This window comes from Equus przewalskii, chromosome 1, assembly GCF_037783145.1.
Source record: "Equus przewalskii isolate Varuska chromosome 1, EquPr2, whole genome shotgun sequence".
Lineage (NCBI taxonomy): Eukaryota > Metazoa > Chordata > Mammalia > Perissodactyla > Equidae > Equus > Equus przewalskii.
The window spans coordinates 130,332,137-130,355,786 of record NC_091831.1 but is presented as its reverse complement, the minus strand read 5'-3'; the positions used below and the strand labels follow the sequence as shown (position 1 = coordinate 130,355,786).

Sequence of the window (23,650 nt, the reverse complement as noted above, 5' to 3'; positions counted from 1 at the left end):
CTAGAAGTTTATTTAGTATCATGGGACAAAGAAAAATACAATCAAAGTCATATTGCAAATGGGTAACAGAACCACAGAAACTCTAGGGCCAATACAATCAAAGCAGAACTCTGATGTTTCCATTCACCCATACAATGAATACAGTGATTTTAAAGATCTATACCAATAAGATCCTCTGCTGTTTTAAAAAGATTTATATTATAAAATGATATTTTCCAGTGTTAGACTTATGATATTAAGCTAACAAATTCTTAAAGTTTTAGCATATAAATTTATGCCTTTACAATTATTCAGCAAATGTTAAATGAAAGGCATTGTGATAAGCAGAATGGAAGACAACAGAACACAGTTCCTGTCTTCAATGAGCTTCCAACTAAACACAGAGAAAGGAAATACATACTAATAATTATGATGCAAGACTCAATGTGATCTGAGCCATAGAACAGGTACAAAATGCTATGAAGGTGAGAGAGTAAAAAGTTTACTTCTGGCTATGGGATTTAGATAAAGTTTTAGAGCAGAGACCTAACTGTGCTCCTGTATTAACCTCCGCCCACCCAACTACATTATAAAAAAGCCTTAGGATAACCAGAGGTCAGACACATAAACAGGTAATTACAATACCATGTATTAATCAACACTCTAAGACAGTGGTTCTCAAAGTGTGGTTCCTGGACCAGTACCATCAGCCTCACCAGGAAAACTGTTAGAAATGCAAATTCTCAGACTCTACCCAGACCTATTGAATCAAACTATAGGGGTACAACCAACAATCTGTTTTAAAAGCCCTCTAGGTGATTCCAATGCACACTGAAATTTGAGAACCACTGCTCTAAGAGAACATGGATGTGATATCTAGCCCTACTTTAGAGGGTTGAAAATCCTTCACACGTCAGGCCTAAGCAGAATGCCAAAGGATGAACAGCAGATAACCAGAAACAATGTGGCAGACAGGGAAAGAGTAGGGGAAGAGGATGCACCATATACAAAGGCCTAGAGGTGAGTACTTGGGAAAGCGCATGGCAAGTAGTATCAAGACATGAGTCTGAAAAGGAAAGAAGGTACCAGAGTATCAAGGACTAGGCCCAAGCTTTAGGTTTCTCTCTCAAAGGCCTGGCTTAGAGCTTCAGACACAGGCGGGTTCAGTTAACATAAGCCAAATTCAACTGTTCCCTCTTTTGAAATGCCATTTAGTCACTGGCAAACCACATAAAATCAAGCTTTCAACCTAACAGTACTTCAAGAACAGAATTAATTCTAGGGGCACTGGAGGAAAGAGTAACTCAGCCTCAAGAAACTGTTGTTAGTTCCTAAGATCCCACTTGATTACATATGCCTTAAAAGTCTTCTTGGACCTAATTTATACCAATGGCACTCAGCAAATAGGTAAGCATGGTTTTAGGGAAGGCTAATGACTCTAGAGTTTCCAGATTATGAATTTCTCTACTTTAACTAGTTATATCAACAAAAACATACCTTATTTTTACTAAAAATGTTCTTCTTCTTGAAAGAGAATAAAATAATATCCCTGAAATCAGCTGGATGTTTCACATGAATATCTTCTGAACGATACTGGAGAACCCGAGAAGTCTTGTTGATTAGCCAATAGGGACTAAAGACAGACAGCACCATCCGGCTGCCAATTCGCCTGACATGTACTGACAGGTCGAGTGTCATTACTTCTGTAGAGTCAGAAGAAAAACACACAAGAAAGAACTCGGGAAGTGTGTCACATATACGGAAATGTCCATTCCAATTTTTACCCTGATATTTCATCAGAACTAATTCCATTATTTCTCCACTGATTCTCGAATGCAGAACATCAGCAGCACTGCCTTCCGCTAGCTCATGAGTTTCTGCTGTTCCCTAAAAACAAACAAACAGAAACTAAATTTGCTTAGTGATTTTTTAAAAACATCTGCAATAGCAATATGGATATTTCATATAAATGTTAAATAACCTACCAGATTCAGATTAATTGATAAGTCTTCAATGAAGTACTATGAAGCATACTACATATTATGAATGTCCAATAATCACTAAGGACTAAAAAGAAAACACTGTATCACAGCCACAGGCAGAAATTGCCTTTTGGCCATTAGTAGGCCCATGGCTGTAAGTTTTGAGAAAAAGTCAGATCTGTGCCAAGAATCAAAGGGCTGCATTCAGGGACCCTGGCTGTTGTCTATTAACAGCTATGTCATTAAATGAGCCACATAATTACCTGGGCTTCAGCTTCATCCTCTATTCACATACTATGCCTAATGGTGCCCATATATAGAATAAGGAAGTGATATTAAACTATTCCGATACACTATCTAAGTAAGTGGAATTATTTTTAAAATAAATAATAGCAACATAATAAATCAAACTTCCTTACTGAAAGCTTCCTTACATAAATACTATTTAATTCATTTAATTAATTTTCATCTCCACAAATCAGGGATGGCTCAGTGTCAGATAAAGAAAAGAATGAATTTAGGTTCCAAATGCTTTCCAGACTTTTGTATTTTAAAAGGTTGTGGCATGTGGAAATTTAAAAATATTGATTATACTTGATACTAGAAAATGTTTCCCATTATTTCTTTTTTGTTATGGATATGATTTCTTTTTTTTTTTTTTTTTGAGGAAGATTAGCCCTGAGCTAACTACTGCCAGTCCTCCTCTTTTTTTTGCTGAGGAAGCCTGGCCCTGAGCTACCATCCGTGCCCATCTTCCTCTACTTTATATGGGGGATGCCTACCACAGCTTGGCGTGCCAAGCAGTGCCATGTCCGCACCCAGGATCTGAACTGGCGAACCCCCAGCCGCTGAGAAGCGGAACGTGCGAACTTAACTGCTGCACCACTGGGCCGGCACCCCATTATTTCTTAAGATAAATAGTAATTAGTTTTAAGTTCAATAGAAACCTGGACCAAATAATAATGTTGAATTTAAAATTAACATTAGAATAAATTAAGATGAAATATTTTCTCACTGGCTTTTTTCTATCCTTTAGCTAATGGAGTTTTACTTAATTAAGAAATTATTATAGTTCTTAATCTATAGCAGATACAGCAGAGTTTGGTGGTACAGAGCAAGGAGCAAAACTGTCTCGGTTCAAAGTCCAGCTCTACAACTTATCATCTGTGTGATCTTGGATCTGTCACTTAACCCCTCTGTTACTCAGTTTCCTCATCTGTAAAATGGGTCTAACAATAGTATCTACTTCATCAGTAGGTTATTGCAAGAATTAAATGTGTTAATACATTAAAGCACAGGGTACAGTGGTTGGCACATAAATGCTGTATCAGTTTTTGCTATTATTAATATTATTAAAGCATTACAAGTATGCTACATAAAACACTGACCTCAACTAAACAGACCATTTAAAAAAACTAGAATTCACTCCATGCAGTAATAAAAGTCAAACAAAATACAACAGACATACCTCAAGTAAATATCTTAGAGAATATGGGAGAAGATTCCTCAAAGTGAGAGTAGGATAAAGATGAATAACGTAAGCTGGATCCCAGTCTTCCCCATGTGTACTTATATAGGTTAATTCATCAGGCAGAGCAACCGTATTGACCATGAGAGGTAAGAAGTTGATTTCTACTGATGGACACTGCAGCATGCATCTGACTTCTCTGCTCCTGTGAAGTTCTTCCTTCCAGGAAATATAAGTGGTGGATTCTTTGTACTGATTCTCTAAGATGCCAGCCGGCTGAATAAACAGTTGACATCTACAGAAAAAGAAAACAGAGTGGGGAAAAAAGTTTGTATTGAGAACTTAAGAAAAAGAATCTCATTAAATCTTCTTGATAATTCTACAAGGTAAGTACTACTATTACTATTTTTACAGATGAGGAAATCAAGGCCAAGAAAGGTTAAGAAAATTGTCCAAAGTCATGTAGCTAACTCATGGAGGAACTTACCGGAAAAAAACACTCTGTAAACAATGATAACTTAAAAAAGTCATTTCAAATACAAAGGCAATTTAATAAAAACAGGTCTCGGACAATTCTAAAACATTAAATATACAACAAGAAATTTTCATCTGGTAAATTTAGTAATAATATAAATGTATTTCTCTATAAATACATGTCTTAAAACTGTCTTTTACATATCTTTAGATAATAAAAATATAAGGTTATTTTTTTCTAGAATATAGGCAATCATAGAATTAAAAATATATATTATGAACTTTTTAAAGCTTAGTATATTCAAGGAAGTACCTACCTATATGAATCTAAAGGAACATGGAACTCCTCTTCAGGTCTGGCTACTCCAATGCGCTCCAACAGCTTAACATTCTTAACAAATTTATAAATGATGAATGCAACAGAGAAATGGTTTTTAATCTGTTGTATAAAAAGACGTACAAGTTGTTTAAAAAGACAGAAGGTCAAAAGGAAAATGTGAGCTGTACACATTTACTTTTAGATCTAGAAATTTTCAAGCCCAATATTGGAAGATGTTTATATTGTTTATTGAAAATTTTAAGTGGCAGTTGAAAATTATTAGGATATTCACATGCTCTACATATTAGAAGCTGATGTTTACTGTTAGGACATAATGTTATCTTTCAAATATGTATTAATCTTTGAAGATTTCAGCATAGTATTTTCTCCATTACAACCTTTTCTCAATGCACCAATGATTAAACAGAAAAGAATAGCAAAGGAAACGTGAGGAAAAGCAGTACAACGCTCGTTCTTGACTACAATGTGATATAGGCTGGAACTAATAGAAAACTGAGATAACAATGGCCAAAATTTGAAATCCTTTCATTTCTATCTGATGTTATAGGTATGTTCTTTTGCTGACCATATACTGAAACCTGTAATAATGCACAGAAAAAGAAAAATGGATAGGGGCTTAAAGGTAGAAAAGAAAATATTTATACAGATTAAGATGCTTAAACTTTTTGGGAGGGCGGTCATTCCAATATCCCTTCACTCATACTTGAAAAATACAATCCCAAGTGATACACAAAGAGAGTGGACTGTAATCCTATTTGACAACCAGCTATAATTATAATATTCCTCAATTTTGAATCTTTAAAGGTATAGACAAACATTAAGTTTAAACCCAGGAGACTAAAAAAATGGGCTTTAAACTAACGAGATTGCTTTATCAGACATTTAAAATGAAGAATAGTACAAAAGCAAAGTGGACAGGAAATAGCAGCCAGTTCAATCTTAGTATTTATTTCTGAATAATCAGTACTGACCTAACAAAGTTTTACTATATTCAGCTAAATGATTTAATATTTCTTGATATACTTAAAGGGATACAATTCACTTTAATGCATTACCTGAAGAGGAGAGCGGATGGTGATTACTTTATTCCCTTCAGTTGCATCAATTTGTACCAAGACTGAGTCAGAATGAGTAGCATTGGGATTCCGGACATTATACAATTGCCGCCCAGGTCTGGCAACAGGGATTTTCCCAACTTCTGTATATCCATGAGGTACTAAGGCAAAGCATAAGTGAGAAGCACTCCATATATTAGTTCACCTATATTTCTGTAATATAGAATAATCATCAGTGCCTTGAAATAATAACAAGAGTTCTTATTTATTTCCTTCATGGCTAGAAATGATGACTACACAAAATGCTTTTCTAAAGCACAGAAACTAACAAAGAAAGGGAACCAGTTATTACAAATTTTTTTCACCCCAAACAATTTCTCTTGGGGTTTTGAATGTATTAAAACAAACAAGATCCAACTTGTTCCTATTCTTCAACTATATAGCAATCAGCACCTTCTTTGTAATGGTGATGATAACAGTCAATATTTTAGGACTTCTGAATATAGTTATTTTCTCTCCTCATTGAACTTCCACCCTTTTTGAAGCATACTACATATTGCATTATTTCAGGGCATAGAAATAATCTAGTTTTCTAAGGTAATTCTTAATCAAGCTTAATTTTCTCAAGTTTAGAGGGTGAAAACCAGAGACAAGAGTTTATCAACTATTTAGAAATTTTATCTCCCAAGGTATCTGCAGCAAAATATCCTTTTCATATTTTATCAAAAATAAGCCCATGCCAACAATTCCAAAGATGCCCTTAAACTAAAATAAATATAGCATACCAATGGTCAGAGTGAAGAAGGAGCTTTCTTGACGGTTCAATATAGATAGTTTTCCTTGACGTGAAGGTTCCACGCTGGCATATTCCAATTCCAAATTCTGACCAGCATCAACATCATAAATACCACTTTTCTCAGGGGAGCCCATTACTCTGAGATTATGATTGGGCTGTACCTTAACGGGAACACCTAGAGCATTTTTTACTGTAAAAGGAGCCCTGTCTTTTAAAGAGTAGTCAAAAGTAGAAGCAGTGCCCTCTGAAAAACCCTGAAAAGGAACACAATATTATAATAAAATTTTTGCAAAATGCACATTTTTCAAAAGTTAAACTATAACTACACATTTTTTAGAAACTAATTTTGATTAGTTTCCATATATGTTTCAATTTAAAATTCCATTTGAAATATTCCAAGCAAAAGCCAAACATACCTTTGCTAAATTGTTGAAAACATTAAGACAACTTTTGGATATTGTTATATTCATTGTATCTCCTGAAGAAATATGAACTGCTGTTTGTGGCTCAGGAATAAAACCAAAATCATCTCCTGGCATCAAACTTTTATCCTGGACTGGGTTCTTCTTTACCTATGAGGATAAATAACGTAACAAATTTAAGTTACTAGCCAATTAAAATAGTCTCAATAGAGTTAAATTCTCCTAAACTCATCACTTTATATTAAGGATACTCAAAAAGCCTCATTTTCAAAAATATTCAGGGCTTCACTTTGATTTAGCACAGATCAGCATTCTTTCTTCCAGTGTGTAGTCAATGCCTGGGGTAACGTTTAGAATGGTGCCATGAAAGCATTCAAAGTGAGCTACAGTATTTGTCTCTGGTATCTTCCCCAGAGCAAGCTATTTACCCACTACATCGTCATTATGTGTTGATGAACAAGAAATCTAAGATGACTCCGAGGTCTACATTGATACTTATTGGAGGTAATGTGGAATTTCTTCTACTTTTTACCCAGTAACATCTATAAATAAGTAATATGATAAGCTTTCAACCAGCCATCAGATTCCATCACAGTTTTTCTTCCAAAAGTATTTCAAAAGCCTTGTAAAATATTCTTTGTTAGCCTGCCAATGCCAGAGACAGGTAGGTCAGAAACATTACTTCTACTTTACTGAGAGGAAATTGGGACAAAGGGTATATGACTTCTCATCTTTAAAATAAGAATCTGCTGAGTCAACTTCTGTGCCTCACACTTCAGTCAGGCTGCCCAAGAGAGGAGTACTGTGATACTTTGTTAAGGGTATATAATTCAGGTTCCTGTTAACCTAGAAAACTCTGCTTTGGTACCAAGGATTTTGAAGTGTTCTCAACAAGTACCATAAAGAGATAGGACAAAAGAATTCACAAACTAGAATAGGAGTTCTCAAACTTTTTGGTCTCTTAAAAACATTAAGGGGGCCAGCCCGCTGGCGCAGTGGTTAAGCGCACACTTTCCACTTTGGCGGCCTGGGGTTCGCTGGTTCAGATCCCAGGTGCGGACATGGCACCGCTTGGCAAGCCATGCTGTGGTAGGCGTCCCACATATAAAGTAGAGGAAGACAAGCACGGATGTTAGCTCAGGGTCAGTCTTCCTCAGCAAAAGTGGAGGATTGGCAGCAGTTAGCTCAGGGCTTATCTTCCTCAAAAAAAAAAAATTGAGGATCCCACATAGCTTCATTTAGGTAGATTATATTTATCAATACGTACTCTGTTAGAAACTAAAACTGAGAAAACTTAAAATATTCATTTAAAAATAACAATTACATGTTAATATAAATTTTTAATGAATAATAACTTATATAGTGAGAAGAGAAGCATTTACAAATTTCTTTAGTGCCTGTCTTAAAAGAAGACAGGTAGATTCTCATTTCTGCTTCTGCATTCAATCTGTTGCAATATCATGTAGTCTCTGGAAAATTCCACTGTATGCTCATGAGAAAAGGAGAATAAAAATGATATATTACGTCTGAGCATTACTAAGGGAAGAATTTTTATCCCATGGATCCCCTCAAAGGGCCTCAAGGATCCTAGACCACATCTTAAGAATCACTGAACCAAAAAATATAAACGAATGTGCTTTGTGTCCCTGTACACAAAGATATGTGATGGTTTCCTTACATCAAGCCTTAAATTCCATTGTTTCTTCCCCTCCACTCTCTCGATCAGTGGCTCCCAAACAGCATGGACCTCATTGTAATAGTGAACCTGCAAAGGCACAGAATTTACATAAAAGAGTCTGTCAACTTTAACTCATATTTCTATAACCAGGAAACTATTTCTATTTTCCTTTACTCACTTACTTTATCACCATAAACAAATTATTTAGCAAAAGAATCTTTAAAAAATAATGACCAAATAAATACTATAGATCAACAAATTAAATGTTAGATTGTATTATCTTTTCACATAACTATTTGCTGTGACCATGAACAAACAAGAAAAGCTCACAACTTAATTTTGCAATTGTACTTTTGAGAAGTTGGCTCTGGAAGTACCAAATGATACGGTCATACCTCTAGTGTCATGTCAGCAGCAGCACTCATCAGAGAAGTCCAATTTTTAATATTTCCTGAAAATTTAGATTCTGCCAATAATAAAGGTACAGTTCGATGCCCAAGGCCACATTCTAAGGTAACTTGAACTGACTCTACAACAACAGCACAATTTTCTTCTATGAATGGACGGTCAATGTCTTTGAAATTTTCTGTTATTTCTGTTGCCGTATCGACACCAAGAAACCAAGAATTATAATCACTAATAGATTTTACACCCCAAAGATTTTCTGTTTCCTTAGATGTATCTTTGGATTCATCTTCTTTTGTCTTTGGAGACAGAGCAGCCATGATTGTCATCACAGTATTAAGAATTATGGGTGAAATCTTTAAAAAAGAAAGCAGAAAGTTTTTAGAATAAACTCTTTCCAAGATGAGAAGAATACATAACACTAAAGTTTAAAAGTAACTAATTAAAATTTTAAATACATTAAATTCATAACTAAGGAAAACAAGAGAGAACACCCAAAATCATGTGTCAAGTCAACTAACTTCATAACAATGATTTCTGTCCAGGTTACTCTGGAATTAAGTAACTAAGGTTACATGTCAGTTGTCAAACCTAAAGTTAAACTGATCAATTCAGAGTAGATTGTATTATGTAAACAGAAAAAATGCAGAAGTGTAACTGAATTTCTCATTTTTAACCAGCTGCATTTAATTAAACCAAAGTGTGTGATGATCATCAAGATATACATCATAGTTTTCATTTGTCGTATTGAAACAGGAAGCTTAGGAATCATCATGGATCCCCGTTCACTTACCCCAAGATCTGAAAGTTCTCCTCTTATTGTCTTTGGATAGTATCTATGCTCATCTCCCGATTCCTATCACTGTGCCTTAGTTCTACACTGATGGTATCTTCAGTGTCCAGTCAGCACCCTCTCAGCCTACCCTCCACTCTTCTACCAGCACGATTTTTCTAAAACCCAAATCTGGGCATGTCATTCTTATGCTTAAAATCTTCAATAACCTACCATAACTTTCAGGATAAAATTCAAAGTCTCTTTAGCTTAGGACACAAAGCTCTTTGTGATCTGAGGCCTCATTAGTTAGCTGGCCAGGGCTTCCCAAAGTCTGAGAAATACTGGGTTAAATAAGTTAAGTGGATTCCTTTATGGTTCACTTCTCATAAACCTTACTTGTTTAGTATGCTAAAGAGATACGATTATATCAGCAAAAGAACAATCTAGTATGCATTGCTTCCCAAACTTAACTGTCAACTGAATCTTTTTTTTTAGTCCTTGCCTTATTAATGTTACCCATAATTAGTGCTCTCAATCCTACAACTCCACCACATCATTCTCTCTAGCCATATTAGATTACCCTTCTAAGTCCTTAAAGGATTTTTCACACCTCTGCCTTTGTGCATACTGTCTGTTGTGTTGGAGTAACTCTTCCCCTCTGTCTCCATCAAACCTCCATCAGATTTTCAAAATTCAGTTAAAGTAGCCCCACTTCCAGACAGCCTTCCTGGACACCTGGTCTGAGTTAGAGGCCCCTTGCCTGTGCTCTTGCACTGAAAGCTGGAATCAATGATTTTCTTCCTTCTCTCACATACATCAAGTTTTTTGAAGGCTGAGATCATGTATCCCCAATGCCTTGTACAGGACATTTTTCATATCTAGTAAGACCTCAAAAATGTTTGTTGACTAAATAAATAAACTGATATAAAAAGAAAAGGAAAGACATTCCCCTCAGCATCTTAACCTAGTGTCTTAGACAAAGCGCATGCAAACACAAGCACTTTCTCCCCCATTTACTACTTTGTCTTTAAAAAATCAAATCTATTAACAAAATACAAGCTAAGGCTCTCTTCTAAAATATTGAGAAAAAAATACATTGTTATTTACATGGTAATTCAAATGAGATTAGTTTAAGCCTTGGTTTAAAATACTGGTTATTTACCTATATTGTAAAGCTACTATCAGAAGTGGTATTAACCACCTCAATTTTGTGTCCTTTGGACAGAGAGAGAAATAGATTTTGGAGATGATTCTATCTTTCATTTCTAACTGGTCCTGAGGTCATATTTAAAGAATATGAATGCCACTGGAGAAGAAGGACTGCTTTTTCAATGCTTCAAATGTAAGATAAAAAGAAGTAAATCTTGGGGCCAGCCCCACGGCCGAGTGGTTAAGTTTGTGCATTCCGTTTCAGTGGCCCAGGGTTTCACTGGTTTGGATCCTGGGCACAGACATGGCATCACTCATCAAGCCATACTGAGGCAGGATCCCACATAGCACAATCAGAAGGACCTAAAACTAGAATATACAATTATGTACTGGGGGACTTTGCAGAGAAGAAGAAGGGGGAAAAAAAAGAGGATTGGCAACAGATGTTAGCTCAGGTGCCAATCTTAAAAAAAAAAAAAGTAAATCTTAATTTATTTCTAGCATACATCTGTCATTACAAATATTTTATAAGCCACATAAAATATTTAATCACATAATTATTAAATTCAAATTTACACCTCAAATAAAAGCCTAAAAATAACTTACTACAAATAAAATAACAGTCACCTCCTTTTTTCATCCTTCCTTCCCTTCTCTTCCTACTCCATCTCTACTCTCCCCTTAAACCCAATCTCCACAACACACATGTGCAAATATAATAGATAAAAACTATTCAGATCATTTGTAGATATTTAAAAGCACTCCTTCAAAAGAAAAGAGAAACATTTGCATTAAAGATGGTGTTGTATTTTTGGTTTTTTTTTTTTGTAAGGAAGATTGGCCCTGAGCTAACATCTGTTGCCAATCTTCCTCATTTTGCTTGAGGAAGACTGTCACTGAGCTAACACCTGTGCCAATCGTCTTCTATTTTGTATGTGGGATGCTGTCACAGCACAGCTTGATGAATGGTGTGTAGGTCCATGCCCAGGATCTGAACGTGCAAACCCCGGGCTGCTGAAGTGGAGAGCGCAGACTTAACCACTATGCCACCAGGCCAGTCCCAGAAAAATGTATTTTAATGTTAGAGGTATGTATTGATTACTGAATATGTGACTAGCATAATGTTCTAGATATGAAAGACATCAAAAGATATCACTAGAAAAATAAGAATTAATTTTCACCCAAATATTATGATAGGCACTAACCTTAATTATAAATTCTTCAACAATAATATTTATATTTTGTTTTCCTGAAGCCCATGTACATTTTTCCATAAATAAAGAACAGGGCTGTAAGACCTAGAAACAAATAAATGAAATTCACATTTTCTTAGTAATAGATCTGTTATATATATGTAATACACACTTACCAGAACATGTCTTCCTCAATCTGAGATCTTTAACTACAGCCTACCACTAAAATCAAAAAGGCAAATTAAATTAGCTGAGACCCTCTTGTGAGGGCTCTTTTTAACTAAGTCTGTGAACATTGTGAAAGGACTTTAAGCAGTTCTGATCAATTCCTTTATGCCAAATTCTTAAGTAATGATGCACATTTACTATTAGAAGTTTAAAATGTTTCCTTTGCTAAAATATCTTTTAAAGGATGCCCTCTTAAAACATACTTCTAAGATATGTATAAAAATGAAATGAAGAATATGGTTAAGGTCTTACATTTGCAAACAGGTACACAAGAAAACGAAATTGGTATTTATTATAATTTTTATGACAGCTAAATCACTTATTGTTTATTTTAAACAAACAGTTCTGTTAACACTTTAAAAAAAGACTATGGTAAGGTAGGAAAATGAACAGTTTCCAGATGACTAAACAAGTCAGTCTTGAATATCATATAAGGTCCTTATCAGAATAAATTTCAAATCTTCAAACTCAATGATTTCTTCTATGAAGCCTACATTCTTATATATTATGAAAGAAATAAAATAATCTTGCACCTGAATTGAATGGGGGAATTAGTACTGCATAACTTTTTTCAAAAATTAGGATGAGCTTTTAACAAAGTGATTAACACAAGCTTTCTGCGGCACGTCAAAAGAAGATGATCCCACTAAAGAACGCTTCATGATAAAGTACACATTAAGCCTAGCACTGCATTTCTTTATGAAAGTCATTTTGCCCACAAATTTTTTTTAATTTAAAATAACACTGCAAATGAGTCACATAAGAAAATGATCCTCTTTAAATAAACAAATATAAAATAAAATAAATGATAAAGTTATCAATTTAATATTAAAAAATAACTGGTATGTAATTAAATTAATTAAAATCATATTTTTCAACTATAATGTGGAAACATAATTGAAGTTAACTTTTAATACAGTAAAACACAATCTCTCTTGGTCACATGACTCTAACTGAATTTTTTCATTCTAAGCTTAAAGATTTTAATACTCATTCATTCATTCATTGGATATATTGTGGTGAACAAAAGAAACAGCTGAAAAGGAATGTTTATTTGTACTAAAATTCAAATACTATTCAACAGAAGATGATACAATGAAAAGAAAACCAGTCTGGAGGTAGTCCCCAGTTCTGTCTCTAACAGCAATGGCTAAATCATTTAACATCTTTGGAACTCAATATCCTTATCTGTAAAATCTCAAGTTTGTAGTAAATAATTTCTAAAGTCCTACAGAGTTCTCACATTCCAATTGCTAAAGCCCTACAGAGCTCTCACATTCTAGGATTCAATGAACAAACCATTTCTGCCATTCTTCAATCCATGCTTAGGATTTAACGTAATTCTTACTGTGGTAATGTTTTTTCCCCTCTTTTCTCTGAGAAAAGGGCAAGCGAGCACTTTAAGATCTCTCACAGAAGCTTCCATCATCTGTTCAAGTTTGGATGTTGACAGAGAGAGGTCACACTGGAATGAGGCTGTCAGAGCAGGAGCATCAGCCTTTGTCAGGCTGGCAACAAACACCACTTCCGGATCTGTAATCATGGCCTTTAAAGTCATATTTGGCTTTAAAGAGTCATCTGAAGAAACAAAAATAGGAACAAAAAAAGTTGTAGTAAAGTAAATCTTGGCACCTGAGTACATGTTATCTACACATTGCTAAGTTGTTTCTAATATTCTGCTCCAATGGACATGGTGACATTAACAATATCAATATATGACTGACATTAATGATAATTGATTATTAAACAAATGCTGATTGTGCAGGATAATGCAATCCAATCCCTGTCATAAGAAGATCATTCCCACTTTGACCTACCAGGAATAAGCTTGTTTTGAAGTTTTTTGTCAGAATTAAGGTGTGAGCACACATATACACATGAGTGTGTATTATGTTATGCTGTAGGGGCAAAGAGGGGAAACAGGAGAGTGGAATATCAGGAAGAGGATAAGAGACCCTGATAAAGAAGACAAAGCATTATCATTTGCTTACTTTTGATAAACAGATGGCAAGCAATAGGATATACTGGCGTATATGAGGAAGCCATTTAGTGTAAAACTAATTTGACCTAACCTTGTTTTTTCCAAAAGGACCTGATGTGGCCGCTGAGCATGCATTGTACATCTGCTTTAAGCATTTGCTATGTCCCAAAGACAAGGACAAATGTCCTTAAGATAAAGGTGCAACTTCCCCCACATTGGCATTTCCTTAAGGATAAGCATCTCTCCCTAGACTAGGAATTGATTGCTGTGCTCACCCTGTAACCACCCAGTGCAAGGCAACAGATCTGCTACCTGCTGTGTCCATCAATTGCTGTGCCGACAGGGTAATCTTGTGACTATCGTAAAAGGGACATTTCAATCATATGTGATACATGCTCTTTAACTGTATGTAAGTACTCTGTACACCCCCACTTCTTTAGAGTGCTCCATTCCTTTGTGGAAGGACTCTCCTGGGGTATGTTGTCCTCAAATCTGGCTCATAATAAACTCACCCCAGTTTTGATTTATAGATTGGTTATGGACTATTTTCGCCGACATTTTGATTTCACATAAAGTACACAGTCAATGTCATACAATCTGCAGTATAAATACATTAAATGTATATATGAATACAGAGATATCATATATGATTACTGTTTAAGAAAGGTAAATGGAAAAATAAAATTCTGACCTTGCCAGTAAATTGTAGTTTTCCAATCTTGCTGAGTCATACATTAGATAGAAAAATGGCCCTGGACCATTATGACTTAAAGAAAATCACTGACCTATTTGGTAATGCTTGAATAAACAATTTACAGAGCAGGGAAGTGGCTTCAGCATACACCAAGACCAAACATTTGCAAACCGTCCACTGAGTTTAATGAGTCCAAAGCAATGTTCAGGGATGTCATGCTGGGTCCTGCAATACCCTTATATTCTGCTTTTATCTGTTCAATTCTTCTTCAATATGCCATAATTCTTAAAAATATTTTCTTTGAATTAAAGATTCCCCTTCTATAAAACAGGCTGCCAACCACAGACCCAGATTAACTCTCTCTATTGCTGGATGAGTAAAGAAATGTTAATGGCAGAGTTGGAACAAGAGCAGAGGCTTCCTGGCCCCTAATTCAATATATATTTCTACTCTACTCCTTTCTTAAAAATCTATGCTTACTAAAGTTTTTCTACAGAATATGTTTAAACTTCAAAGAGTAATTTTACATTCTTCATTCTCCATTTCTCTTATTTCTTGTTTGCAATTTTTGTTAAAATGTATAAGTCGTCATCTATGACAGATAAATTCTGCTAACCTTTGTCTATCCTGAGTTTTGCTGTGGCAGTCTGTCGTAGTGGAATCTGTGCTTCTTTTGCCATATTTTCTGGACTCTGAGACACAGCTTTGATAAAGAAATCTGCCACAGTCATCAGAAATTCCACACTGGCACATATATACAGCTTGTCAAGAACAGCATCAATATGACTTCCATTTTTGCCTTGTTTGTAACTTATATCGATCATAGAACTGTTGTTATCTTGGTCATTCTTCCTATCAATCATTCTGAAAAAAATATACGCATTCATTATTTTATTCCTGCTAAAATAATTTTTAAAAATGAAAAATTTCCTATACATGTTAATAACCTTTCTTTCACCTTTCAGTTTCTAATCTGAATAGAAAACAGGTCAATGTTAACTGGAGTCTAATTAGCTATGGTCTCCTAATCTCCACAGCAAATATATATTATTAAACAATTACAGAATATTTTATAATTATAATGCAATACAAAAAAAATCAAGGACAGCTGAAAGGAATTTCAGCAATTAAAACAACACATTAATGTGGTCCTGTAAAATTTAGAAGACAACCTCTTTACGTTATTTTATGATATAAAACCTCTCTGAGAATATATCTCCAAAGATCATCTTATATAATTTGAGTCCAAAAGTATTTAATGCGATTCAAATCAGCCACTGTTTATTAAGTGTCTGCAATGATAGTTCTGACACATCATCACATGTGCTGGAAAGAGCAGGCTACCAAACATGGCCCTTATCACCCCTGCCTAGAGAGCTGTGGAGGACTACCTCAAGCACAGATTTGCAAACCAGAAAAACCGGTTGCATCATAGCACTCTTTCCTCATTTTTCATCTCTTAGAAAAACAAAAGGCTCAGAAGCATTCAGTATGTATTCAATAGAGTTCAAGTTTAGGTAGCAGCATAGTTTTTCTCCAAAAAAAAAATCAAGGATGGAAATATTACGTGTCTCATTATTTGAGAAAGGAATAAAAATACAATTAGGCTTTTGAAGTTACAGATTTCCCACTTTATAGTAGGTTGATCTAGGTTAATCTTTCCAAAAGGGGTTGATAATGTGAAAATGCTAGGGATTCCATTTCCATTAAAACTTTGAAAGAAATTTCACAGAACGTTTTAAAATATACAGACAAAATAAATAAGACAAAGGAAAGACCTACAACTTTCAGGCTATTTTTTTAAAAAATTCTGCCTATTGGGGACAATTTAGAAAAATATATTACCAACAAACCACCCCATATGGATTTAACTATTAACATTCTTACATTCTCTTAGTTCCTGCTTTTAAGAGTATTCCATTTTATTATGAAACTTCCCTTTAATTCAAACTTCAAAGTAATTGAATCTGAAATTAGCACTTCTTCTTGATGCACTGCAAACTGAAATATGACCAAAGACCTCTTTTGATAATCCCAAGCCCAGCAATCAACACCTGGCAGCAATGCCAGGTGCAATGTCGATCTTGAACAATGTACAGCAAGTTCAGAGATGACAAACCTTGATGTTGCTCTCTCAATGCCTTCTCTGAGATCATCAAGGGTGCATGTCTTAAGTTTAATGCTAACATTCATTGAGCCATCCTTAAACATCTTCCCTGCGGAGGCCATAAGATGTAGTCTGAGTTCTCCAAGCCGGAAGTTGTCATTATGAAATGCAAGTTTGGATTCCTGTGGTACATTTTTCAAGCAAAAGAATCAAGTATCTTTAAATATTAATTACTTCTAAACATACTTCTTAGCTCAGAAATTAAAGGCAAATTGCTAACACAAATTTTAAAAGCATGAGTGCTAAAACACAAAAATGAAACAGAGAATAATACATATATCTGTGAGTGTATATATACATACATATAAATACATATGTGTATGTGCTGATATTCAACAATGGTTAGTATACAAAAATTTATGTGAGGGCTGGCCCAGTGGCACAGTGGTTAAGTTTGCACATTCCGCTTCAGCGGCCTGGAGTTCGCCAGTTTGGATCCTGGATGTGGACATGGCACTGCTTGGCAAAAGACATGCTGTGGTATGGTAGGCGTCCCACATATAAAGTAGAGGAAGATGGGCACGGATGTTAGCTCAGGGCCAGTCTTCCTCAGCAAAAAGAGGAGGATTGGCAGCAGATGGTAGCTCAGGGCTAATCTTCCTCAAAAAAATAAAAATTATGTGATTTACAGTTCAATGTAAATAAAAATAATCAGGAAATATTTTTGTCAAACAATAAATATTTAATGAGCTCTTCTGTAAAAAACGCTGTGATAGGAACTACGGGGTTTATGAGAAAGGACAAGGCATGGCAGGTGATCTCAGTGAGCTTATACCCCAATTGAGAAAATAAAACAGAAATACATTACAAGGAACATCACAAGGAGATGCTATAAGTTGTAAATAATCAAAAACGACATAGTCATTTATTTATAATTCATACTTATATCCTTCCATATTCCACAAAGGATATTAGGTGATTAGGTAAAGAATATAAATAGCAAAAGCTCAGAGGGTCAGAGAGATCATTGTGCATTGGGAAAATTCATGAAGAAGGTGAGAACTTAATTCAGCCTTGGAAACTAAGTGAGATAAGATAGGCTAAGAGGCGGCAGAAAATATTATAGATGGGGAAAAACACAAGCAGACAATTCAAGATGCTCTGAGGGCTAGAGGTACAGGCTGCTTAGGCCTGAATATTCCAATTAAAGAATGGTAGGGAATGAGGGCTAGAAAGTAATAGAGAGGCCTAATCAAGGTCTCAAATTCTAAACTAAAAATTTAAACTTTTATTTATAGGAAAAAGGACGTCAATCTTTATTCCATCATAATACATAGCTCCAAATTCTATAGGTATGCCTAGACTTTAATAGAACAAACCTCAACCAATCAACAAAAAAACAAATCTTCAGGGAAGTAAAGAACATCAATCCTAATTGCTCCCCACAGACCTTAGCATTGATATAAGGGGTACTAGTGATGTGTAATTCTTGGCACACTGGTTATAACTCCACATCTTCTCTCACTCAAGAGAGTACATCACATTCCAGTGGGTCAGAATGACATTATTACTGGCAAACTTGGAATGCCTTTAATTTATAAAAATGTAAATAATTCACAAACTTATGACCTGAACTATTAATTGAAATAACCTGTGACACATCTACTGACCACAATATACTAGTGTTGGTGATATAACTACTGATATAGACTATTTGGGGCCACTAAACACTTTTTTTTAATAAGGTAAAACTCACAGAACACAATGTTCTTTAATTAGAATGGGAAGTTGCAAATGGCTACGTAAGATTCATTTAGGAAACACAACTCATGCCAATGTCTAGGACGGATGAAAGGGAAAAGAGCAACAAACAAGGAAGTCATTGCAGTACCATAAGTGTGAACTAAGAAGTTTCAAATAAAGCGGCAGTGAGAATCGACAGGAAAAACAAATGTTCACTCCAAGAAAAAACTGACAGTATTCAGCGTCTAAACGAATAAAGAAAGCCAACAAAGAAGGAAGTAAAGAAGACACTGAGATTCTAAGGCTAGGGAGAATGATGATACCTTAAGAGAAATGAACAAAACACTTAACTGTTCATTTTCCATAAGGTCATTTTCTGATCTTTTTCATTAACATGAAACATTAAAAATTAAGACAGTTCATTACATAAACGACAGATACTAGCCCAAGGCTCAACAGTAACAACGTATGAATATTGTATAATTTTTAGAAAACAATATGAAATGTAAGATAACATATAAATGGACATTAACAACAGATATAATACCCATAGTCTTCATTGATTATGGGTATTATCATATGACATGTATTATGAGTACTATGATACGACAATTAATTGATATAATCAAAAATATTTATTAAAAGATACTATCTACATAATAAAAAATGGCTTTCTAAAATAGCAGATGCATTATTTAGTTCAAATTATTATGGCACTAGACTTTGGTTCTTCAATTTATTCATCAGTATATTTAACACTTATCTACTACATATCAAATTATTCAGTAGAAACATAATTAATGCTTCTACATAATGGATAATCATGAATTTTAAAATAGTCCTCTAAGGTTCCAAAGCCACTACTAAATTATTCTCCTTAAAAAGTTCTATATGCATATATATCTAGTATGTAATAAAACTGTACATATAATTATTCATATATATAATTCTTCTAGTAGAAATGGATCTAAGTGCTCCAGTGCTGATGTTACTTGAAAAAAAGTAAAAACTTTTCCTTAGCATAGTAAGATTAGAAACACTAACAAAGTAAAGACAGAGAGCAAAGACCAATGCATATTCTGTAGGCCAAATAATTTAATAGACAAATTATTTTTTTAATGAATAGTCACATCAAAAAATGCCACTATTCTAAAACTGAATATCAAGAGCTAAGGCTTTATTTCTAAATACAGAAATTTACTACATACCTGGTTGACATCATTGTTATAAAGGACAATGGAAAGAGATTCAAAGTGAAAGTCAAATTGCAGAGTAACATTCTGGTCTACAGAAAGCTCTGAGTCTGGCAAATCTTCTTGTGCTGATGGTTCAAGCATAAATATGAAAATTAAAAAGCTTTTAAGTAGGCATATAATTTTACACATATTTAAAAAGCTGGGATAATAATTTATCATTCTAATTTATCATGCTTTCTAGGGTTCTTTAAATCATTATGAGGCAATTAATAAAAATGGCAATGATTTATTCTATATATTTAGTACAGGGCAAAGTGACAGAGGTAGACCATCTACATTTCTAAAAAGAAAAAAAAAAGAAGAGGAGGCCTTGCAACGACTATCAAGACAACTTTTTTTTTTAAAAAAAAAAAAGCCCCTTCTCCGGCCTGGTGGCACAGCGGTTAAGTTCACACGTTCCGCTTCTCGGTGGCACGGGGTTCACCGATTCGAATCCCGGGTGCGGACATGGCACCGCTTGGCAAACGCCATGCTGTGGCAGGCATCCCACATATAAAGTAGAGGAAGACGGGCATGGATGTTAGCTCAGGGCCAGTCTTCCTCAGCAAAAAGAGGAGGATTGGCAGCAGTTAGCTTAGGGCTAATCTTCCTCAAAAAGGCCATTCAGAGCAAGATTATAAAGTAGTTTATAATTATCAAGGCATTTCACCCAAATGGTTACAAGCCATTCTCAAGAGATTATGAAATTTGAGCCACAGAAATGTAGCACTTATAAAAGCACAGCAGCCTGGGGCCATTTATTGTAAGGGGAAGGAGGACTTCATCTCTTTTGAGCCATGGAAATATTAACCTATTTACAGTCTAATAAAATATATGATATTCACATCAACGACTTTGATGAAAAAGAGTGAAATTATATTCTATATAACTGTTTAGAAAAGTAAGAAGGAACCTTATATTTTAGAAAAATTATGTTTTAAAAGGCTGAATTTAAAAGGTTCAGTGCTTAACTCAATTCTAATAATCTGGAAAATTCCTTTATGTATCTGACTACATCATTGTCCAATAAGGCCAGATAAGTAAAGCTGTTACTATACAAGAATACCCTCCTTTCTCATGGGCCAGTCATCTAACCATGATACCAACGTCTTTTCTCTCTTAATTATTTTGGGACCTTAAATAATTTAATTAATTAATTAGGGACCTTAAGCTGCACGCCTAGTTTGCTTTTTCACTCAAAGTATACCACCTCAGTGCCCCCAAAATTCAGCAAATTCAGCTTTCACAAGTAAAGGGCAAACACGCAGCATGCAGGCAACAATAACCGGCCCCTCCCCTTGCAGCAGACAATGAGCATACCTCCTTCCCTGGGAGCTTCAAGCACCTCCAGCCCCAGCCCCAGCTAATTTTCTACAGTAAATAAAACAATATCCAACCAGTTCATACCGCCTTATGCTGGGAACTAAAAAAACACTAAATATAAATACAGAATTAACACTAACTTTTCTCCATAATCAAAGCAAAAATCTTCATTGATTTATACCTTTGAGGTGGTCAGGTCCACTCGAAACATCTTTTCTTACTCTTACAGCCTCCTGGGTAGACTGCGTAGGGCTTGGCTGTGAAGAAGCTTCTCCAAGATTTTCTAGCAAAATTTTCATTAAAACTGTTAAGTCATCTTCACTGAGAGCAACCTAGAAACCAACAATAAGTTGTTGTTAATATAAAGTAATAAAAAAATGCAGAATACCATATCTATGTCTTAATTTATGGTTCCTCAAATCAACTAAATGTTCATCTAACTAAAAAAAAAAAAAGAGTTGGGACCCATAAATACCAGGAGAGAAGTAGTTCGTCTTGTATATTATGAGACATTTCTCCCATGTGTAAACACTTCTGCCTCCACCCATATGCAAGCCCCTGCCGCTGCTGCTCTGTCACTGTTCCTGCCTTATCTGTTACTATCTCACTCTCTTCCTGGACCTGTGCCTCTCTCCCCTCTCCCTATCTCCTCATCTCCATTCTGCCTCTCTCTCTCCTCACTCAGTACCAGCTCTTTCCTCTACATTATTTACTCCCCTCTAAACTCAATATAGGAAGAGCGCTATTCATTTTCTGGTCTCTACCAAGAAGTAAAAAGATGCTTTCCTGCAATGCAGCTCTTATTCTCAGTACATATGCATCTGGACATAAACAAAATATTTGTTTAACTTATCAAGAAAAATGACTCTTAGAACAATAACAAATGCATCTACAAAGACTTTTTAGAAACCAAAACAAACCAGGAAAGTAATATCTTGTTCATCTCCTACCTTTATACAAGGGGATATGTGGCAAAAAGAAAAAAAAAAGCAAGAGCTTTTAAGTCAGGCAGATCTGGATCAACTCTACCACTTTTGAGCTGTGTTCAAGCTGTGTCTTAGCTTCCTTAACTCAACTTTCTTGAGTTCTAAAATAGGAATAGTATCATCTTCCTCATAGGTGGCTGCAGAACAACATGCAGCAGCTAGAACAAACAAGGCTGTTACTGCCTGCTAAGATTCATTAACTCTTTAAATCCTTCTATCTTTGTACATTTCTCCCACACATACAGTGGTCCGAAAGGCCTGCTTCAAGTACTTAAACAGAGTCACACAAGCATGCAAGCATTCACAGCACCTTCTCCTCTAAACACCACAGAACCCTTTGTCCCCCATATTAGGCCCCTACTACCAGAGAAATTGCCTGACTGCCAGCCTACAGGGAAACAGAGAGATATTTTAGCATGAGATAATGACCAGGCATTTCTTGTTTCCCCCGTCCCCAGTCCTCAGAGAACAGATATCACTTTAACTCCCTAGAATTCCTTGTGTGTTCATTCCCATTTGTGATAGCAACCAAGTATCACAGCTGCCCTAAGAGCAGCTAACTTCATCACCTCCTGGTTTGCTGCCGGAGGAAAGAGCAACTGCAGCATATACTTAGACTGAACTTCAGTAAGTCTGGAGGACAATTTGAGAGGCCACCCAACAGTTTGTTACAAACTGCCAAGCCGATCTACCCAAACAACTTGTTGATGTCACCTGCCTGATACCCTTTCTTAGCTGCACTCCAGACTCAGACAAACTATACAGACTCTGACCAATGAGGGGGTGTTTAGAGGGGCCTGGATCACTGACAAATTAGGCCGTGGAGACCGAACCCACCATGGCTGCATTCTTGATTTAACAGGGGTGCTTTTAGCTAAAGTGATGATCATGCGTTGTGCTAAACTCATGGATCTGTTATTTTTTCTTTTTTCTTTTGCAATACTTCAAGCATAAAGAAAAAGCATAGAGAATACTATAATCCTCCCGTGAATCCAGTGTCTAGCTTTGTCAAATCTTAATAAGCAGCTATATTTCCTTCAGATCCTTTCATAGATATGGTTGATGTTCCACATTTATTTCTATGAGGCCCCATTCCCTTCTTTCCAGCCCAGAGAAATACACTATGCTGAATTAGAGAATTATTCTTCATGTCAGAGAATTATTCTTCCCATGAATGCTTTCTTATGTTTACCACTACTGAATTCCCCCATAAACAATATTATCCATTCTCTTGCTTATTGTAAAATTTGAAATCATACAGATCTGTACTATCACTTTGCAACTCGTTTTTTCCATTTTTATGTTTAAGATAGGCTCATTTTGTTTTGTATAGTTCTAACTCATTCACTTTATCTGCTTTATAATGTCCAGTGTACGAATATACCATAATTTGATCCACACTCTCCTACTGATAGACATTTAGGTTTTACTTTTGCTTTCAGCAAACCTATAACCACACAATCTTTGAAAGGAAGGGGAAAGGGTCAAATATTAGTCCTGGGATCTAATCTCTCAACAGCAAGGGAGAAATTAAGAGAAGAGTCCCATACTATGGAATAGAGAAGTCTCACAAATACCCTAAACACACACTCTTCTTCATATACACACAGGAACCTTACATTCCTACAACAAACTGC

The 23,650-nt window shown here is 35.4% G+C and overlaps 1 protein-coding gene across 6 annotated transcripts in view; it reads right to left on the bottom strand.

Moving 5' to 3' along the window:
- VPS13C (vacuolar protein sorting 13 homolog C) overlaps positions 1-23,650 on the bottom strand; it is a 171,051-nt gene that overhangs the window by 44,700 nt on the left and 102,701 nt on the right. For all 6 annotated transcript variants that reach the window (XR_011540996.1, XR_011540992.1, XR_011540995.1 and 3 more), the window contains 14 exons: positions 21,209-21,359; positions 19,678-19,790; positions 16,739-16,908; positions 15,236-15,483; positions 13,293-13,522; positions 11,729-11,821; positions 8,590-8,955; positions 8,195-8,281; positions 6,511-6,666; positions 6,084-6,348; positions 5,299-5,459; positions 4,221-4,342; positions 3,430-3,724; positions 1,477-1,866 (listed from right to left, as the gene is read on the bottom strand). Coding sequence is in view for 3 of the 6 variants with exons in the window: in XM_070623506.1 (XP_070479607.1) it covers positions 1,477-1,866; positions 3,430-3,724; positions 4,221-4,342; positions 5,299-5,459; positions 6,084-6,348; positions 6,511-6,666; positions 8,195-8,281; positions 8,590-8,955; positions 11,729-11,821; positions 13,293-13,522; positions 15,236-15,483; positions 16,739-16,908; positions 19,678-19,790; positions 21,209-21,359 (2,847 nt within the window). In the remaining 3 variants the exon portion in view is untranslated. The remainder of the gene's footprint in view (positions 1-1,476; positions 1,867-3,429; positions 3,725-4,220; positions 4,343-5,298; positions 5,460-6,083; positions 6,349-6,510; positions 6,667-8,194; positions 8,282-8,589; positions 8,956-11,728; positions 11,822-13,292; positions 13,523-15,235; positions 15,484-16,738; positions 16,909-19,677; positions 19,791-21,208; positions 21,360-23,650) is intronic.